General features: G+C 37.8%; 1 protein-coding gene across 5 annotated transcripts in view; it reads right to left on the bottom strand.

The window, feature by feature from the left end:
- The window catches only part of UQCC1 (ubiquinol-cytochrome c reductase complex assembly factor 1), a 48,089-nt gene that overhangs the window by 6,079 nt on the left and 21,375 nt on the right, over positions 1–20,635 (bottom strand). For 4 of the 5 annotated variants that reach the window (XM_072026522.1, XM_027473033.3, XM_027473034.3 and 1 more), the window contains exon 7: positions 19,003–19,111. In XM_072026522.1, the coding sequence (XP_071882623.1) occupies positions 19,003–19,111 (109 nt within the window). Of the gene's footprint in view, positions 1–158; positions 18,245–19,002; positions 19,112–20,635 lie in introns of those variants that run through there. The other variant, XM_072026524.1, reaches the window with a different exon arrangement.

The following is a 20,635-nucleotide window of genomic DNA, read 5'->3' on the forward strand; positions in this document are numbered from 1 at the left end:
AAGACAACATCCCTACCACTTCTTACTATTACTTCTCAATATTGACTTGTACATTCAGGAATCACATGAATTCTGTTCCTACAGCATCTCAGTAGAAACTCAGATGCACTAGTTATTCGCTATGACTGAATTTCTTTCAGTTTGTGATGGCACAGATACTTCCCCTTATGCTGTGTGACTCAGTCTAAGTTCCACACTGACTTTTAACTAAATTTAACAATTGCTTAAATATTTGATGGTTATAGCCTAAGCCACTCATTGGCTTGCAGAACTAACCCCTACATGAGATTAAGACAGAACAAAAGGAGATCAGCAGAGAGAGGGTTGAAATAACTCTGTGCAACTCCCTCGGGCCGTCTACTTCTTTTGCCTGTATTTTTTTTATTTCTATCAACAGAATGGTTTAATAAGCAGTTCTTCTCCTGAGGGTTGAGCTATGCTTCCATTGGTTTTTGTTTGTTTGCTTGTTCTTGTTTTAAACAGACCTCACATGCAAAAATCAGTATCTTAATACCTGCATACTAGCAGAATACTCATCTATGAGACTGCATCTTTATAAAAAACTGTCAAGAGGAATACAGAGTAGTCAATTCTACAATGGACTGAGCATTACTGCTTTTTGATGTACAGCTTATCACAAAGCTAAAGAAAAGCTGTGAAATCTTTGCATATTTAGTATCTTAATACTTATGAAAATATGAGCCATGTCCTAAATTCTTAGCATCCTTAAGGGTACTCAACTTGGTGCTTATGTAACAGCTTTTCTATCAAAATGTGAATTAGTTTTTGCCACACTAGCAAATCTCCAGTTAAATATTCTTCCATTAAACCACTATCTTTTTTCATCAGTCGATTTTTATAGAAATGCATATAGGGCAAACACAAGGAAAATTCCTTTTATGTCAGTTACTCATATTTTCCCATTAATTTAAGCTATTAAAATTCATGCAGATATTTTATAGGCTATCAAGATTTGGTGACTGGTTATTATTGAATGTTTAAAAAAAAAGAACTAACCATAAGAAATCAGAGGGTTAAATGATGACTGCAACTTCTGTAATGACTTAATTAAATTTTTATTGAGTACATAAACTATGATGTCATTTCTACCCAACCATGCTCAAACTTTCTGTGTATGTCAGAGATCGTGGTTTTTCTCAATAGAACATACTTCTAAATAAGCTGCACTTCTACAGCTCTAATAAGGGGGAGCAGGTCTCATGTAACACACTCAATAAATTATCCTTCCATTTTTAAACAAACAAATTCCATGAGTTATTATATATTTGCCACGCACTTTTTATGACATAATAAAAATGTTACCTCAAGGATTACTTAACACATACTACAAATGTTACAGCAGGCAACTGCAAGGGGCAAAGAAAACAAATAGTCCCATTACAGAGACAAGTCCTGGACTATACTTCCCCAGGGAAGCAGCCCTCTATACTAAAAACAAAGAGCAACAGCTTTAAGTTAGCAAGAAACAGATTGATGAAGGAGATAACCAAGTTAAACAAACATGGCAATAAATACATCTTAAAAGACAAACAGTTTAAAATATAAAATGTGACTTTGGGGATGAAGCAGTATCTTAGCAATAAAATTATGTTTAAAGGAATACTGCAGCTTCTGAAGAATACAACAGCAGAGGTTTAGTACAAACACAGTAGAAAAAAAAAAAAACACCTTTATAAAGTATGAAAAATGAGAAAATCTAAATCACGGTTTGTTGGAAATGCTTCCTCTTTTCAAACTTCTACATATTCTTACCACTACCAAGTTTCATGATCTGGCTGGTCATGATTCTGCTGACTCTTCCACAGTTCATTATTAAGAACAAAAAATGCTAGACAACTCCAAGCGAGTAATTGCTAATAACAAGAAAAAAAAATCTGTAACATCTGGAGCTCTTCTAGGGACTTCAGCCCTTTGCCTTCTTTGCAACAATCCATTGTAGAACTGTCACCAGAATAAATGAATGTACCATCATCTAAATTAACATACAGAACTACCTTAGTTCATATATATTTTATATATATGTGTATATATATATTTTTTGTACATCTTTCTACTACATTGCAACTTTTCATTAAAGCACTCTGTGATCCCACATTCCGCCTGCCAAACTACAGCGTGCACACTGCATTTTCGTTACTATATTGCAATGAGAAATCTTATCTTCAGCCTCAAGTTCAATATGCATCATTTAACAGCCAGATGCTGAGTATTACTGCTACATCAGGTAGTTTACTATATCAAATCCCAGTTAAGGGTTCGTATTCTAACAAAATTTCTAGGAAAGTAAGAGCAGACTGTTTCATTGTATGCACTATACATGTGTGGAACTATCATACATACATGTGTACAGTTAAAAAGAAAGGTGCTTTAGGATAAGCCTATACTGATCTCTGGTTGGATGGAGAATCTTCTTTCATAATCAATCTCCTCTCCGTCCCTACCTACCAGCTTTGGTATACACTGCAGAGAAGTCTGTCTCAAAGAGCACTAGCTGGAAAATGTGCAGGGGTGTGCTCTGCCTGCTAAGAGATATCCAGGTCATGGGATCGGCCCAACACCAGCACCACATAAGGATTCAGCCCATGTATCAGGGATGCTGGATCATTAACTGCTTCCCTCAACATGCATGTTCCTGCTGGGCCACAGTACACAATAATGTGGGCATAGCTGCCACCTCCACAGGCTATGCTACTTGAAAGCATTTTAACAGGAGTATCTTTCTGTTATGGTTTTTGCTGGCATGTATTGTGACATTAAGCTACTTTCACACATTAATCCAACCATAAAGTCAGAAGGGACACTTCCAACTCACCTTGTGCAAGCACTAGTCATTGAATTTTATGCAGCAATTCCTCTCTTTAGGCCATAAGTTATGGTTGAACTAGATTTTTTTATGAAGAGATTTCAGCCAGAAGAAATGATTAGATCATAGAACCTGACCCTCTGCATATCACAGGCCATTACATTTCACTGAGTTCCCTCTGTACTAAGCTCAGTAAGTTGTGTTTGGCTAAAGTGTATCACACTCACAGCTGAACATGTGTATCTCATTTCATATTTGAATTTTCTGGCTTTAGCTTCCACCTCCTCATTCTCATTATACCATTCCTTCTAGAATAAAATGTTTCTCCTGTAGAATGTATTTGCTCTTTTGTGTGTACACAGTAAATGTGTCACCACAGTCCTCTTTTCACACTAAGACAAGGTTGTTAAGGTAATGTTTACACTAGGTACACTGATGTACTGCATCATCAGAGCACTCCCAGAGTAGTCACACTTGTAGTAGCAAAGTGTTTTATGCTGATACAGTAAAATCAGTCCATCTCTTGCACAAAACTAGTCACACAGCTCTGAGTACCCTTCTGTTGTTATGAAGGAGTCTACTCTGAGGACTTCTATGAATTCTGTGATTCTATGACTTCTGTTAGCCATGCTGCCACAAACATGAATCACTTCTATTTACACTTCTGATTACTAGAGCAGTCAGTGTCGGCAGGAGTTCCTGAAGGACATAAAGACTAATCATTCACAATTATTTTTTGTCAATCCTCAAACATTCAGACTTTTTTTTTCCCCAGACCTTCTCCAAATCTGCATTTGGAAAGAATGACTTATTATATGTGTTTACATTAGTTATAAATAATATAACCACATACAGTTATATATGGGCTTTTAAGTTTTTGTTGACCTTTTAATAAATGCACATGGCATAAAATGGAAAAGACTGCATACAACCCTTTTACTTCTTCTAATAACATAACTATTACTTGTAGGACAGCAATTTTGAAAGGGACTGAGACTGCAGCTAAGATCAAAAAGATTAAACTAATAAAACAGATTAAAAATACCTCCATAGCAAGGGGACGAAAACGCTAGCTCCTGCAGGCAATCTCGCATAGTTGTGAAATGACAAAGATATTACAGAAAGTATTTTTCCAATCTTTTTTTTTTTTTTTTTTTGAGTCTTTTATTAACCATCCTGTTTCTTTGTCTGCAAACAAGGTCAAGAGTATTGGCTTGTAATTAGCTGCAGCTGTGATTCCCCATACACTTTAAAATAGTAACTTTTTAAAATAATCTAATTTTCTAATTAAGAGACATTAATTTTGTAATGTACCACAGAAGATAATTAACTTCAGAGAACAGTCTTTAAAGCCACCTTAAATGTTCAACATTGTATTAACCTAAAAAAAAAGCTAAATTTATTTAGATTGTATCACAACCAGTTCCTGCCAAAACGTTCAATCTATAAAAACATGTTAATGGAAAAAGACTTTTGCATGCTCTGTTACCTTCATAACAACTGTACAATCATTAATAACACACCTTAGAGCATATCTGTTTTTTAAGCAGACGTAGAAAAGCAAGTTATACTACATTATCTACAGATTTAAGAAAAACCTGATGGCCACCCCTACTAGACAGCCAGTATTAAGAAAATGAGGTATGTTTCTATACTGCAGTCTATTAATTTGGAAACTTTGCCATGGTAACAAGTGAAAATGCAGAGTAGGTCACAATACAATCCTAATTATATTAAATATATGGCGGCTTGTTCTGAATTCTTCTTTTCTCTGTAGTATGTGGCTGGCAGAGCTCATTGACAACCTTTCAAGAGAAAGATCATGGAAGAGAGGTCAAATTGCTGTGCTCTCTGTCTAGTTGGGCTGATTCTGTAAGGGTGAGCAGCTGTAGAGAGTTTTTGCTGTAATGCTTCTTTAAAAGACCTACTTGCTAAAAGCCTAAAACTGATCATTAAAATGTTTCTGAATGAACCAGAAGCAAGAATTCTGTCTGAGAAACTGAAAGAAGAAACAAAGAAGCTTCAAAGAGGCACTTGGAGAAGACAGTAGTAAAGCTAAGTAAATTTTTAGGGTAGATATTTAACATGAGCAGGTAACAGAGAACCTGCAAAACTTGGCCTCATTACTGAGACAAACTTGAATAACTATGAGGAAGTCACACACAATCCTTAGTAGGAAAAAAAAAAGTAGTGGATCAGACCAAGGATCCACCCAACACACAACAGCAGTCAGATACAGCAAGAGAAGTAAAGAGTGCAAGGTTATCTGTGCTTCCTCAAAGCATTCTCCCAACCACTTTCAGCTGAGGGCATTTCTCAGCCCTTGAGATCTGTTTATATTCTAACCTTCAGAAGGTCTTTATTTCAAGCAACTTATCCAGTGAACTCTCTGCATCTACAAGATGTTTCAGCAAAAAGTTCCCTTGTCTACTAAGCGTGAGGAGAACCACTGTCTCCTGCTTGTTTCTCTTTAAACTAACACCTACTAGCTTCATCTGATGGCCAAGATGTTTCACTGGATGAGGCAGTGAATAAACAAAGCTCTGTCACCACCTCACTACCACCCAGCATTCTGAGTCCCTCGTATTCCATGTGGTATGATCTGCCCATAGAAAAAGATTTAAAACAACTTGACAAAAATATGGAGCAACAAAATCCCTGTGCTCCTCAAGTTCTAAACTACATGAAAAATATTAGGTAGCTTTTAAAATGATTGCAGAGCCACAAAAGGTAGAGTCAATTGAGACAGGAGATCCACGGAAGTACAGACTGATAAATCCTGACTTCCATTAGTACGAAGTAGTAAAAAAACACAATAATAAATTGATTAACAATCACAGATAATTATGAATAATTTTCAGCGCTGATAAACGTACTAATAGTAGATGTTAAGAAAAAGTAATAATTTACAGAACAATAATTTACAGAAAAAATTACAGAACAACGTACCCTTAACAGCCACAATTCAAGAAATTAAAGAGTTTTTAATGGAGATATCTCAAAAATTTCACCTCAACATTCAATAGTGGAGAAAGACGAATAAGTTTCATAAATTATTATGAACATAATACAATATTATGAATGTAGTACAAGAGGAACCTCTTCCACCACAAATCCATAGTGTGCCCATACATAAAACGCTGCACATAATACTTTTTCATCTCAGAAAATATATAAAAAAATAAAAAACACAAAATACCAAGAGGATTAGATACATGAGAGGGCACATTAGTAGCATTCATGAATGGATGAGAAAGAAGATGGAGAACGTAAAACCATGAGTGGTATAGAGCAGGTAAACAAGGAATTACTCCTCTCATAAAACAAGATGTAGAAAGAAGCTGATGAAATGTCCAACCAATACATAAAAAATAAACAGGAGTATTTTCTCATGTAGAGAAAAAAATCTTGTTAATTTGTAGAAGTCATTGTCACAGTACATTAATACGCAAAAAATATGAAAGGGGTCAAAAAAGGACTACATGTTCATAGATGACTGCTCTGCTAGTAGACACTAAATATGACAGCCCTTATGTAATTTCATATTACACATCAGTGAATGCTGAGAGGACATACCAGAAGTCATGCTACACATTAGTTCTCTTTCTCATACTTTTTCCCAAATACCTCTGGTCATTGTTAGAAGTCGTATACTGGATCTTCACCTGCCATCAGAAGATGACTACTTAACATGTTCCATTTCATTCATTTTTTGCTGATATTTGCAGAGAGGTTGGCATCTCTTCTGCCTACACATCTGTTCCTGTCCTAACTTGCAGCAAGACAGCCACAGCCCATTAGATGATCCTGGATTCCAATCATCAGGTCACTTTGCTGACTTCATAGAAATTCATCTGAAATAAGCTAGAATGATTAGCGAAAAAAAAAAAAAAAGCTATCTTTAGCATAACTTTTAGTAATCTTACTGGAAGAGACTACATTTTATGCACAAATACAAGAATGATCTTGTTCATACCAAATAGCATGTTTTCCTTAATTATTTTCTTCCCCGGGGGAAAATACTCTTTCTCCAAGAAGTTTCCAATTTTCTGTTGAGTTGGAACAAGCATGTCCCCCAAAGCAGTTGCCATCTCCTCTCCAAGAAAACCCTCCACACACACAAAAGAGTTCATTTTATTTCATTTCATTTCCAAATTGAGGAATAACTGCTAGATTCCATGCAATTAGTAAACCTAATCCTTGATGCTAACACCTAGTACTGCTACTGCCTTTATCCAGTGACTGAGGTCAGGACAAATGCAAACACTCACTCTCACTATCTAACTTTGAAATTCATTATTGTAGTGTCCAGCAGCCCGGCTTATTTGTGTTTGCCCCATCAGACTTCCCAGTATTTCCTATCACAGCCCTGCTCATACATGACCCGCCTGGCATTCTCCCATCAGTTCTACATTCGAATAAAATTGAAATTTGAAGTCACAATACTCTCACCTTCTACCAATATTCTGCACCTTCTGGTTTCAATCATAAGCTGAGAAAAACCCAATTTCCCCAAGCACTCCTCCTCCCCAGGGCTTCAAACACACGCATGCCACAGAATAGTTAACAGTTAAATATTTTCTTGCCAATATTTTAAGAGTGCAGAAGGTTCCAAATTGCTGGTAAAATAAACAATGCCAGACTGTGAAAACTCCTGCCTGCCATATACTCTGATGTTAACAAGAGTTTCTTTATTACTGTAACCTTTCAGAAGCGAACAAAAATTATTTCTGTACCCTAGTTCTGCCCTCAAGTAAAAGGCAAAGGAGAAAAGTGAACCATGAAAAAGCCGCATGGTAAGATACTGTGAGTTTTCCCTCTTCTGTATTTCATTCAGACTTGATGCTGCCGTGGATAAATAAACTTCCAGAAGATCCTAAAAGAGCAATCAAGTATTTTAAAAAGGCAAAAATTTCCTTTTCCAGTTTCCTAAATAACAGAGATGAAACCTAGATATGCAGTATCTTCTCCCCTGCAAGTACAGAATTAAACAGGAAACACAAAAGGGGAAAATTAGGATACTCTCAGACTTTATTTTCAATCTTCTTGTACACAGCTCTGTCCTCTTGGGCTATTACCACCAACTTCCATCAACTAAACGTGTCTATAATTTGCTCAGTTTCAAAAACCAAAGTCTTCATTTAACAGCTACAAATAGAAGAAAACGTTAGTACCTTCAGCATGAACTAGACAAGTGAATATATAGTTCAGGTGATATTCCCAGAACAACTGGTCATTCACAGGAATGCTGCTTTCTGTTACCCTCCACATATATTTGGAGTTATGACATCTATGCCCAAACCATACAAAAATGAACTCAGATCAGTGTTGCTCATTTTCCATACACCAAGACTTTAGTGACACAGTCTTCCATCCACATTACTCCTTACCACGAGCCGAATCTCCCTTTTTATGTTCAGTCATTCACATGGCCACAAGGCCATGTGATTAATTTGAAAATCAATATGATGCTAGCAACATAGATCTCTTTGTAAGATCAGATATGCTGGTGTTTTGGTGAAATTGTTTCAACCTTTTGCATTATTTCCTACCCTTTGAATATGGAGACAAAAACATTCAAGTTCTAACAGAAATGTAACAATAATTATCTAGTTTATATCAACAGAGAAAGAGTAAGTGTTGTGCGTGATCTGAAACAGAAGAAGATAAAACAACTGAGGACAGACAAGGGAATAGAAAGAATTGAATCTACTGAGATTCCCAAAACAGCATGGAAAACAGAAAAGTTTGCTTAGATGTGTACAAAAAAATTGCTTATATTAAAGGAATAAAAGACAGCAAAGGAAAAAGCATGAAAGACAGCACTGCAATTATTGAATGCATTGTATTTGCACCATTTATTTTACTGTGGGAGTTGTTAGCAAAAGCAGTCAAAAATAAGGACTTCATAGAACTGGCACTTTTATGAACAGATAAAACAGGCTGGAGAAGTCAGAAAATGAAGTAACAAAATAAACTGAGCTCTAAGAAAAACATAAACATTTGCAATCCACTTACCTAGCCAGACTACTAGGCACTGCAGTAGGTACATTATAAACATGAAGACATTGCTTCTGCAGCAGAATTTAAGACCGTACTTTGAAGAGTTGTACAACTGAAGTGGCACAGAGCTGCATTCAGGAGAAGAGAGTGTACCCTCAATAAGATCGAGGACAAAACCAAGTTAGGTGGAACTGTGAATCTGCATGAGGGTAGGAGGGCTCTGCAGAGGGACCTGGGCAGGCTGGGTTGATGGGCCAAGGCCAACTGCATGACATTCAACAGGACCAAGTGCCAGGCCCTGAACCTGGGGCACAACAACCCCAGGCAGCAGTGCAGGCCTGGGGAAGAGTGGCTGGAAAGCTGCCTAGCAGAAAGAGACCTGGGGGTGCTGGTCAATCGCCAGCTGCACAGGAGCCAGTAGTGTGCCTAAGTGGCCAAGAAGGCCAAGGGCCTTCTGGCCTGCATCAGAAATAGTGTGGCCAGCAGGACCAGGCAGATGTCAGTCTCTTTTCTCAGGTGACAAGGGATAGAACACAAGGAAATGGTCTCAAGTTGCACCAGGGGAGATTTAGATTGGATATGAGGAAGAACTTCTTCACAGAGGTGGTGGTGAAGCATTGAACTGCCTGCTCATGGAAGTGGTAGAGTCCCTGTCCCTGGACGTATTTAGGAGGTGTGTGGATGTGGCAGTGAGGTACATGCTTTAGTGATGGGACTTGGTAGGTCAGGTTGATGGTAGTACTTGGTGATCTTAAGGGTCTTTCCCAATCAAGATAATTCTTTGATTCTAAGACTGCTACCAGCCATCTTTCTCCATAAACCACTAGAGGCAATTGAAACACAAAAATTAGGGGAGATGGTCAGGAGATTTAACACCATAATGAGTGACAAGCAGACAAATATGATCACAGCAGTAGTCTTCAGAAGACACATGAATCAAGTCTAGGTCAGAGAAAGAAAAAGATGAGGCACAAGGACAGAAATGGAGGAAAATGCTGAAGATGGCAAATATGCAACTAGTATTTAGCAAGGGAAAGCATGTGTTCAAATAAAAAAAAAAAAGAAAAGAACTAAAAGAAAGATCTGGGATTGAAAGAATCAAAGTCATGAAGATGCTTCAACTTTCAAGAGTAGGTTTAGCAGAGAAGACAGATTGTGAGGTTTAATTGTGGACCTTTGCAATATGAGGCTGCTGGAAGAGTATGACAGAGTCAGCACATGCCTGTGTAAGCAGTGAAGCAGCATGGCAGGAATGGAGAGCAGGCGCAGCTGGCACCATGACTATAACAGGATTATGATCATCAAAGAAAACAAGAGAATGGAGAGAGGTGGTGGTGCCAGTCTGACATACAGAAAGGAATTCTGCAAGGAAACAAAGAATTAACAGGTAAAAGGAACAGGTAGAGAAATAGACTAATTCTCTAAAAGATAGTTAGGAAGGGAGAAGTATGAGACATACTGACACAGCAATTGTGAAAGCAGGTGAAAAATCTAAAAAGGGAGAAAAGATACAAGCTCAAGTGAATTCAGGCATCAGGGCAATGCAAAAGTTATCAAGAACAAGGAGAGGAAGGAAAAACAAAAACCATGCAGAATGGGTGAGATAAGTTAAGACCTTAAGTAATTACCTACATACTACAAGTAAATGCCAAAATGAGGCATATCAGGAAACAATAATACGGCCAATGCATCATTACGAAAAGTCATCAATGCAGAAGTAAACTAACAAAACCAAAGAGTCAAGCAAAAAAGGCTATGAAAATAGCAGCACCCTGTTCTTATAACAGGAGAGAGTGGTATAGGCTCATCACCACAATTGCACAAATATTGTGGAAGGATGACAAAGATCCTATTAGAGTCATTGCACTGGCTGACACAGAGACAACAGTCTTGCAGTTCCTTCTGCACAGTGACCCTTCTTCCACATACACAGCACCATACCAGTTACTAGGAGGAAAATTAACTCTATCCTAGCTGAAACCAGGACATCCTGTAAACAGAGTAGTCTGCAAAGCTGCACACACATTTTCCCTCAGACACAAAGGAAGAAAACATGGTTGCTAAGTATTCTTCAAAATAAAGACAAGAGAAGAGATCCCAAAACCACTTCATCTGTGCCCTGTGGAGACAAGGCCAGAATTTGTGCCAAATGTAGGACTTCAACCACTCCTTAGTTTGGACAGAATTAGCATTTGGAAACATTCAATGGAAGCTGAATATGTACAGAAAACGACTGGCATGATGTACTCCCATAAAGTCATCAAGCTGCTATATTTCATAAGAGTTACCATGCTTCTTTCAGGGTCAAATATTCATGCTCAGTTAATACTACCTGCCTGATATGGCATTATTCACAGAGAGACGTGCCATGGTAGGGTGGCCTAACAGCATCTGCAGAAGAACCAGAGCAGGATTTTCAGCCCTTTCATGTCAGCCCCTCTGCAGCATCCCTGCACCACACTGGAACCTTAACTAATGCTTATGTTATTGTCTTTTAATACAGACATGTACCACAAACATAAAGAAATCTTAAGTTATACAGATTTTGAAGAGGAAACAGCAGATACCAGTGACATTCGACTGGCAGTGAAAAGCATAAGCAACAATATGATCAAAGTACACGGGGAACCTCTCAATAGTTTGATTTAGAAGAGACATTGGTCTGGGTATTTTTCTGTATTGGAAAGGGAGATTAAAAGTGTATATATGTTTTCACTGCAACAGCTTGGGGTTAATAAAGAATTACATCCACATTAGATACCTTTCTTCGAAGAGACTCCAAAGACTTAGCCAAGCTGATCAGTTGATCTCAGTTGTGGAATTTTGGGACAAACTCCAAAAGAATAGAAAGCTGGTAACAATTTCCAAAACACCTAGCATAACACATTATTCCACCCTGTATTGACCACAGGCAAAGCATAAGATACAGTAAGTGATACACAGAGCAATGACAGGAACCAGGAACACTGAAAACCTAACTGCTAACAGTTCTGCTGAGCCTGGAAATTGAGACAGGTTCACTACAGATCACTTCCCTGTTTCTGCTGTCATCTCTACACTGTGAAAATAAAGATAGTGCAGTTGTGGTGAGAAGCAATTCCATTGCTCAACATTTGAATTCTGGGAATTGCACTACGTTCTGAAGAATTTGAGGAACATGAGGCAGCAGTTAACATCTACAACCACAGCACAGTAAAATCAATTTTGGCAAGTGAGTCACACAGGTATATGCGGGGAATAATGAAAAGTATTTCTAGAAGTCACACGGCAGCTTCCAGTGTAGTTTTTTAGGCACCAGAGGAAGGCACAAAATAGATGACAAACACTGCCTTAGGGCAACAGAAGCAAATACATCTGGGAAATTTAATTTATTTACTTTTTTTTAATACCAGACTTTACAGCAAACTGTGGGCAGGTCAACTGCAAAGAACCCAAGCATATATTATACCTTGATTTCAATACCAGGTATCCCTGGCAAATCTAGAACTACAATAAAAAGTGAACACGAGAAAGACCCCATTAAGCTCTCATCACCATGCTTACTATTTGTTCCGGACCTCATCATGGTCCAGGTATTTTCAAGGTATTATTACACACACATGCATCTGCCTGCATACTTAAGTTAATAAGATTTCCATAATCACATAATAATAAATTTACTCTGAAAGCAGTACCTGGTGTTCTTTTGCGTTTATGAAGTGAGGACTACTGGAAACTCACTAAGAACTTTGGAGCTCTTTGAGAAAGGACCAAGAGTTGATGCTTCTATTCCTTTTTTTTGCTTGTATTTCTGTTTCTATTATGTGCAGATAGACTTCATACAATAAGAATTAGATTCTAATTTTGAATATGGTGTTCTGAAACCACTGCTTGGTGACATTCAGAAGGTGAATTTAGGCAAATCAATCAAAATTCACATCCTACTGATGAAGGAAAAGCAACACTTCAACCACATACAAAGCCTCTAAGTACAAGACAAAGCTAACTTTAAAACCAGTTTCTTAATTTCCATCATATTGAACTTGACCTTAAACATGCATTTCTGACTTACCTATTAAACCTTCAATGACACTAGCCAATAAATTGGCATTTTCAGGCCACTATACTCAAGACATCAGAGTACCTCTTGTTGGAAAATATCTCCAAAAGGTTGTTTTTTTTTTTAAAAAAAAAAATAAAAATCTACTCTGCTGCATAGATGATAATCATTCTGAAATTTTATTCATGCACACTCAGCATGCAATAAATAAAATATGTTTCATTATCCCCTCTGAATCACACAGCTCCTAGGATATGGTGTGACCCCATCATGCTTTCCTACTCAAAATGTAGTATTGATAGCTAGATGTAAATTTTTTTTACTAAAAGCTTTATAGGCTGTTAGCTAAAACAGCAACTCTAATCCCATTTTCTACAGGACTTGTTTTCTGTCTATTATGTTAATCTCAAAGCCCTACTCTCATACTGCTAGAGAAACAGACCCTACAATTGTGATTTCAAAAACACTTTAACCACCCAAAGTGAATATTTTTAATTCACTGTGTATGACCATAAGTAACACTTTTCCTTTATGCCCAGGAACACATGTATCCTTGGCACAAAGGATCTTCAGGTCCACAGTATTTTATGTTCTAAACACAAGTGTTTTATACATACATGGCTTCTCTACCTAGAGAATCAGTATTGTGCTTAAGTTTCTACATGTGGATTAGTTTGTTAATAGAGAGAAGAGCCATCATCATCTTAAATGGGATTGAAGAACTGTCAATAACCGTATAATCCATACCCTAACTGTATAATCCATAACCCTAACAAACAGGGGATGGAGAACCCCTGTAACAAAGAAAATCAAGTGAACACTGGCATTATTGGACCCACAAGTGGTGCACAGAACTGATGCAACTTGACTTTCATGCTCTGAGGAAAAGATCATGTTTTTTTGTTTGTTTGTTTGTTTTTTAATTAGCAAACACCGAGGAAGTATAAGTGCCTATGTGATATTGCTTCGATTTTAAAGAGCTGTATTGGACCTAATCTCACAAGGCCTTTGCATCCACAGCCCAGTTAATCTTCAGATTAGATTAACTACCTGTGGATAATTCAAACATCATTTTTTATGATGTTCTTAATACACTAAATTTAATTAAACATGTCATACAAAGCTTGCTATCCTATTGAACAAAAAAGCACAAAAATGTATATGGCGATGTTGAATCTCAATACTTTGAGAAGTTGTTTTTTTTTCCTTAAAATAATCATCAATATCTTAACATTTTTCTCCTTAAAATGTCATAGTGAAGTTGCACATTTTAAAATGTACAGACCATTTGAAACTAAAATTTTTCCTCTTTAGCCTTAGATTTTTATTTTAACTTTTTCAACTGTACTAAAAGCTCTCTTCTTTCTTCTATCTCAGAGTTTTTCTGAAAAAAATTACTACCTTCTCTACATCTTTTGCTTCAGTATACTTTCCTCATCTCAACTACCACATCTGCTATGCTGCCAGAATACTACACACACTTTCTTTCTGCCCCAGATCTCCCCTGTTCTCCCATGATAACGTAGTTTCTGTTCTGTGCATCCCAAATTGACTCCATGACTTTGCATGACATTTTGAAGACCAGCCTGAAAGGGACCCCCCTGAGTCTTTAAGTGTAGTAGCTTCCCACTGTAGGTCGATCAACTGCATTAGCTCAATTCATACAAAGACTGCATTCAATCTTGAAAATTTTATCAATTTTACACTACGTCCTCTCATCTCTGAAAGCCATTCTAGAACCTTACTGGTCTCACTCTGACCGTGATTTCTGAGTCCTTAGGTAAGCGTCAGACTTCATTCTCCACAAAAATAACAACTTTAATTGAACTGTATCAAGTTTAGGAAAGTCCAATAATGTAGGATGTAAACCTAAATTCTGGCTCTGCCTTTTTTTTTTTTTTTTTTTTTTGCTGGTGTACAGCAAAATGGCATTTTAATCTTCTAAAGTCTTTTAATTGTACGAAGAGTATTAAGCCAAAATTGTGTTCAAATTTACAGAGCTAAATTCTGCTCTCAGCTACATTGATGTGAACCATGTTATTGATTCTGATGGTGTTACTTAAGATGTACACCAATGTAACTGAGAACAAATTATGGTCACTGTATATAAACAGCTCTAGCTAAAAGTATAACAAAGACTGTATTGTGCTATGAGCAGCAGAGCCAATAAATGAATTCAAAAGACACCTAGATGTGTTCCTGGAAAAAAAAGGGGGGCAGGGGAGCAGGGGTCTGAGTGGTCTGGTGGGAAAACAGGAAAGTGGGATTAAGATAAATTAAAACATGTTTGGGCATGCTGGGCTTGACAGCCCCTCCTATTCTCATCTCTTTTGCAGCTTTTAGAACACATACAGTTTAAAAATGAATTGTTCTTCTGCACTGAAAAAACCTTATTTCAGAAGCACAATGCTACCACAACACACAAGATTATCACTGCTAAAATTAGCTTACAACAATATACATGCATTTGAGTGAAGAGCGATGCCTCTTTCTAAAGCTGCATGCAATCTGCATCCAGAAGTAGTGGGGGGGGGGGTTGCCTTTTATTGTGTTTGTTGTTCTTGTTCTTGTTTTAAGAATCACATCTCTATTGTCAGATTACCATCTGAAATTCCATTCCATGGAACTCCAGCATCCACAAATCCTTCTGATCAGGTCTGCAGCTTCATCTAAGCATATTAAAATATATTCAAACTTGCAACAACTGCTTTTATACACACCCAGTTAGTGAAACAATACTCAGATCAGTAAGGTTAATATTCAGGTTGCTGAAGAACACTGATTGGAAGACAAATAGCAGCAATTTCTAGTAAATTTCTGATTGAATTACCCTTATAAAACGATAAAGCAGCTGCCAGTTTGGACAGTGTAAGTCTATTCACTGCAAGCCACAAGGTGGAGATCTCTGGCAAAGCAGGATCGAAAGAAGTCTTTTACCAAGCCTAACGTTACTATTAACACTTTGAGCCATTGCATCAAGCCAATTTTTCTGTTTGTTTTTAAAGTTTGATAGAAATGTCACTAGTGGAAAAATTAAGTAAAGAGCACTGGTTAGCCACAGAACTGGACACACCTGGCTGCAAATCCACCAAAAGAAACTGACTTCATTAGTACAAGGGACAGCAGAGTAAAATTTATATCTGAAATATGCCTGCACCAGTAGAATTTGCTGAGGCCACAGGCTCTCTGTGTGTTTTTACAGCTGTGTCAAGTTTTGGTTTCTGACTCTTGCCGACATTCAGGAGTGCTGAAGGAGCTCAGGCTAACAGGTCCCAAAACTTTGTAGCTGAGATTTAGATTTCAGCAATTTTAACAACCAGTTTTTGAAATAATACAAACTCCATTTGGAGTTGGAGCTGATGTAAATTAGCAGTTAAAATGCCTTGCATTCTATCACTTTCAGCTCCAATGAACTTATATACTTAAGAGCAGATGGCGTATTTCAATAAACTATCCATATCAATTCAGGAATATAATATCAATTTTCTGCATCAAATGTTGTAATTCTTGCTAGATATGAAAACAAGCTGAAGAACTGCAGCTTTGTCTGTCACTAAGTTAATCTAACTGCATCCAACCTGCAAATTTCATACAGGTCCTCTGTCACGTGTACCGCTATACAGGAATGTACCAATTGGGGGTTAATATTGACCACTGATACCCTGTATGACAGAAAATCAGGGTATAGAATTTCCATTGCTCCTTTTGGGAGCTCTGCAGCTGATATCTTAGTGCCATAAAATAATTCAGGAAAAGTTTCTTTTCATTTGACTTACTTCTGAGAAAGTCTCAGATTATGAAATCTGAAAGCACCAGCAGTGAAACACTAACATCATAATCTTTTCCCTTTATCTACTATTCTTCTCTTGACATATTTAACTATCTTCTTTTGAAGGTTCAATATATACTGACTGCAGGACTAAACTGCTTTAAAATAAACAGCTTTTATACATATTTCTCAACTGGATCACAAATTCTTTGTCAGATTGTAAGAGAGAAGGTAAAGAATTACCTCAACTTCTTTTAAGATGAAAGGCTAGAGATACATACATCAAGATTAATAATTAGAACCTAACATCCAGTGTAAGCGTCCTTTATTTATCACTTACTACTCCTAAAGCTGAGATGTGAGAAGTTCAGTGAGCATACATGAATGTGAAGTGGAAAAAAAGTGAGGAAGGATGAGAAAGCATGGGTGAAAGGAGAATTACCTGTGCAGAGGGATGGGCAAAATGGGACAGTAGGCTAAGATCACTAGCACAGAGGGAAAAAAAAAGTGAGGATAAGGAAAAAGGGAACAGCTAACCTCTACAAACATCAATGTATAAACTGTTCTTATGCAACAGACAATAAATACTACCAGAAGAGTTAAGACTTAAATACTACAAATAAAAACTTGACAAACTAATGACTGAAAGATTAGGAATAATTAAAGGATGAATGAAAAAACTCTGAACAATTATGAAAGCTATGTTCCTTCACAAATAGGATGGGGCAGAGCACTGTCCTGATTTCCAAGTCTACAAACTAGTACAGCTCACTAGGCTTTCTTAGTGCCTATTCTAGTTAGCTGCTACCTCAAGAGTCCACCTTCTCTCACTGGGAGTCTCATTAAAATCTATGGGCTTCTGTGCAGCTAAATTGTACTAAATATACACACAGATGTAGCTGTTTGTGGGATCAAGCCTTTAAATGTGTACATGCTTTCTTTAAGCATCAGCTATTGCTACATAAAAGCTATGTTAAGAGTAGGTTACAGCCAAAAGCATATCTTGATAATGTAAAACATATTGTAGGCATCTTATTATTGCAGTATAAGCATATTTATTATTACATTGCATGATCATCATTACAAAGATTGTGAAATTTTAATTCAAGGACAAACTGAAAAGATGCCTAGCTTGCCAAAGCAAGGAATGAATGGCATTTAAACAACATATGATCTCTTTATAGTTGCATCATACAGCAAACACACAATTAAAAAAGCATATATTAACATCTGAGGCTCCAGATTAGATAAAAACATATACGGAAGCTTTCAATTTTCAACATCTGGGGGGAATTTTGAGAGCAGATGAATAACTCAGTTTGCAGAAATGGAAGCCCTGTGCTTCCCTTCACAAAGAAAGGACAATAAGCCCTATCTTTTTTTTTTTTTTATTTCCTTGGAGACTACTTAAAAGCCTCGATACAGCTCTAACTTACACTATGCCTCGCTTTTGCATTCTTCATACTTGTAAGGGTAGCAAACAGCTTTGCTTCTCTTTGCTGTTTGCTGTTGCTTCAAATCACAGAATCACACAGAATCACAGAATTGTAGGGGTTGGAAGGGACCTCAAGGGATCATTGGGTCCAAGCCCCAAATCCTGTAAGGAAAACTAAAAGATGACATTTGAGTTTAGTTCATATAAATAAAAACAGCATCGTCAAAAAGGAACAGAGAAATAGCTTTCTGTCCAAAAGCAGTATTCTCTCTGTGCTCTGATGGAGTTCAAAGAACCCTGAAGAGATGAGAGGAGGAGAGGGGGGGCAGCTGAGGAGGGGTAATGTGGTTTTGTTTGTTTTTAAAGAGGAGCAACCTTAAATTTACACCTAGGACAAGGCTCTGAACCATCTCCAGTTTCTAAAGAAACATGAAACAGCTGCTATGACATGGAAGACATGGGAAAAGGCCAAAAATGCATAAGCTATTTCATTCAGTCTTTTTCTCTGGTGCTTTTCTTAGACAAGACTATGATAAACAGGAAGTCAAGGCTGAAAGCACAGGACAATGAAAAACTGAAAACATAATACTTGAGAAATACAATCAAATACAGAGAGTTTAGAATAGTATATGTTTCTGCAATCAGGTAGCAAACCATGTGGAAAATTAATTATTTACAGACAAATCAGTATCTTCATCCAGGCCATGATATGGTTTCAAAACTAAAGTCAGGGGCTCAATACAATAGCCAGTGCAGCTGCAGGAACGAGTGACCAAGATTAAGGCTACACGTACCATCTTAAGGTAATACAGAACTACATATGTAGCTATAAGTTTATTCTTAAAAATTCTTTCAAGACGTGAATTTACAAAAGCATTGGAAGAGATGAATCATCAAAATAATCAAGATTATCAACACCAAAGATAACTTACCCCCATCACCTTACCACGCTGTTGAACATCCTCCCACATGCAATGAACTATATAGCGACACATGTATTTTCCAGCACGACCCTCTTGCTTCATTCGTACCAGACACATCCTGCAAGAACATAAACACCATATTCATAGCTTCCAGTTTTTCTTCAAATCTAAAGAATAAATTAAATCTATTTCAGCTTATTTAAGATTCTCCTTAGAGTATGTGCTTTTGTGATCAGGAACAAAGTTTTTTTTTAAAAATATCCTAAATTTGTCTATTCTGTTCTCAAGAGCTGTATCTGTTGGATTTCGGCCAATCCAGCTATGGAAGAGTGACAGCAAACTCTACTTTGGCTGACAGTACTGTAATCTAGTTAAACAGTACTGCAACCTAAATTCCATAGCCTTAAGAACATAGCACTCTGGAGTAGGAACAAATATCTTGTCTAATCCTAGGCTAGAAGCCAGCTGTTAATTCGGCCTGGTATACTAAAATGCTGGAAGAGTCTGTCCTAGCCAAGCTGCAAAAGCTTAAGCAAGTTACAGACATCACCCAAACTCACTTTAGCTTTGTCCTAAATTATTTCAACTACAGGGATCTTAGAATACACATCCAACCACTTGGTAAAACCCCTAAATGCAGTACATGCTAGAAGAAATCACAAGTTTGTGTGTTGTAGGATCTTATTTTGAGCGTCATCACGCAGCACTTGCAGGGCAACCACATGATCAAGCCCAGTCAGCATGGGTTTATGAAAGGCAGATCCTGCTCAACAAACCTGATCTCCTTCTATGACAAAGTGATGCACTTAGTGGATGAGGAAAAGGCTGTGGATGTGGTCTACCTTGACTTCAGCAAGGCTTTTGACACTGTTTCCCACAGCATTCTCCTCAAGAAACTGGCTGCTCTTGCCTTGGACTTGCGTACGTTTCATTAGGTTAAAAACTGGCTGGATAGCCAGGCCCAAAGAGTCATGGTGAATGGAGTCAAATCCAGCTGGAGGCTGGTCACTAGTGGTGTTCCCCAGGGCTCAGTACTGGGGCTGGTACTCTTTAGTATCTTTATCAATGATCTGGATGAGGGGATCAAGTGCACCCTCAGTAAGTTTGCAGACAACACCAAGTTAGGTGCATGTGTTGATCTGCTCGAGGGTAGGAAGGCTCTGCAGGAGGATCTGGATAGGCTGGACCCATGGGCTGAGGTCAACTGTATGAAGTTCAACAAGGCCAGGAAGGCTTGTATAAGAAGCAGTGTGGCCAGCAGGGCTAGGGAAGTGATTGTCCCACTGTACTCGGCTCTGGTGAGGCCGCACCTTGAGTACTGTGTTCAGTTTTGGGCCCCTCACTACAGGAAGGACATCGAGCTGCTCGAGCGAGTCCAGAGGACAGCAAAGCTGGTGAGGGGTCTGGAGAAAAAGTCTGATGAGGAGCAGTTGAGGGAGCTGGGGCTGTTTAGCCTAGAGGAGGCTCAGTGTCAACCTTATCGCACTCTACAGGTACCTTAAAGGAGGCTGTAGCAAGGTGGGGGTTGGTCTATTCTCCCACGTGCCTGGTGAGAAGATGAGGGGGAAGGGGCTAAAGTTGCACCAGGGGAGGTTTAGGTTGAATATTAGGAAGAACTTCATTACCAAAAGGGTTGTTAGGC

This window comes from Anas platyrhynchos, chromosome 21 (genome assembly GCF_047663525.1).
Source record: "Anas platyrhynchos isolate ZD024472 breed Pekin duck chromosome 21, IASCAAS_PekinDuck_T2T, whole genome shotgun sequence".
NCBI classification, from domain to species: Eukaryota; Metazoa; Chordata; class Aves; order Anseriformes; family Anatidae; genus Anas; species Anas platyrhynchos.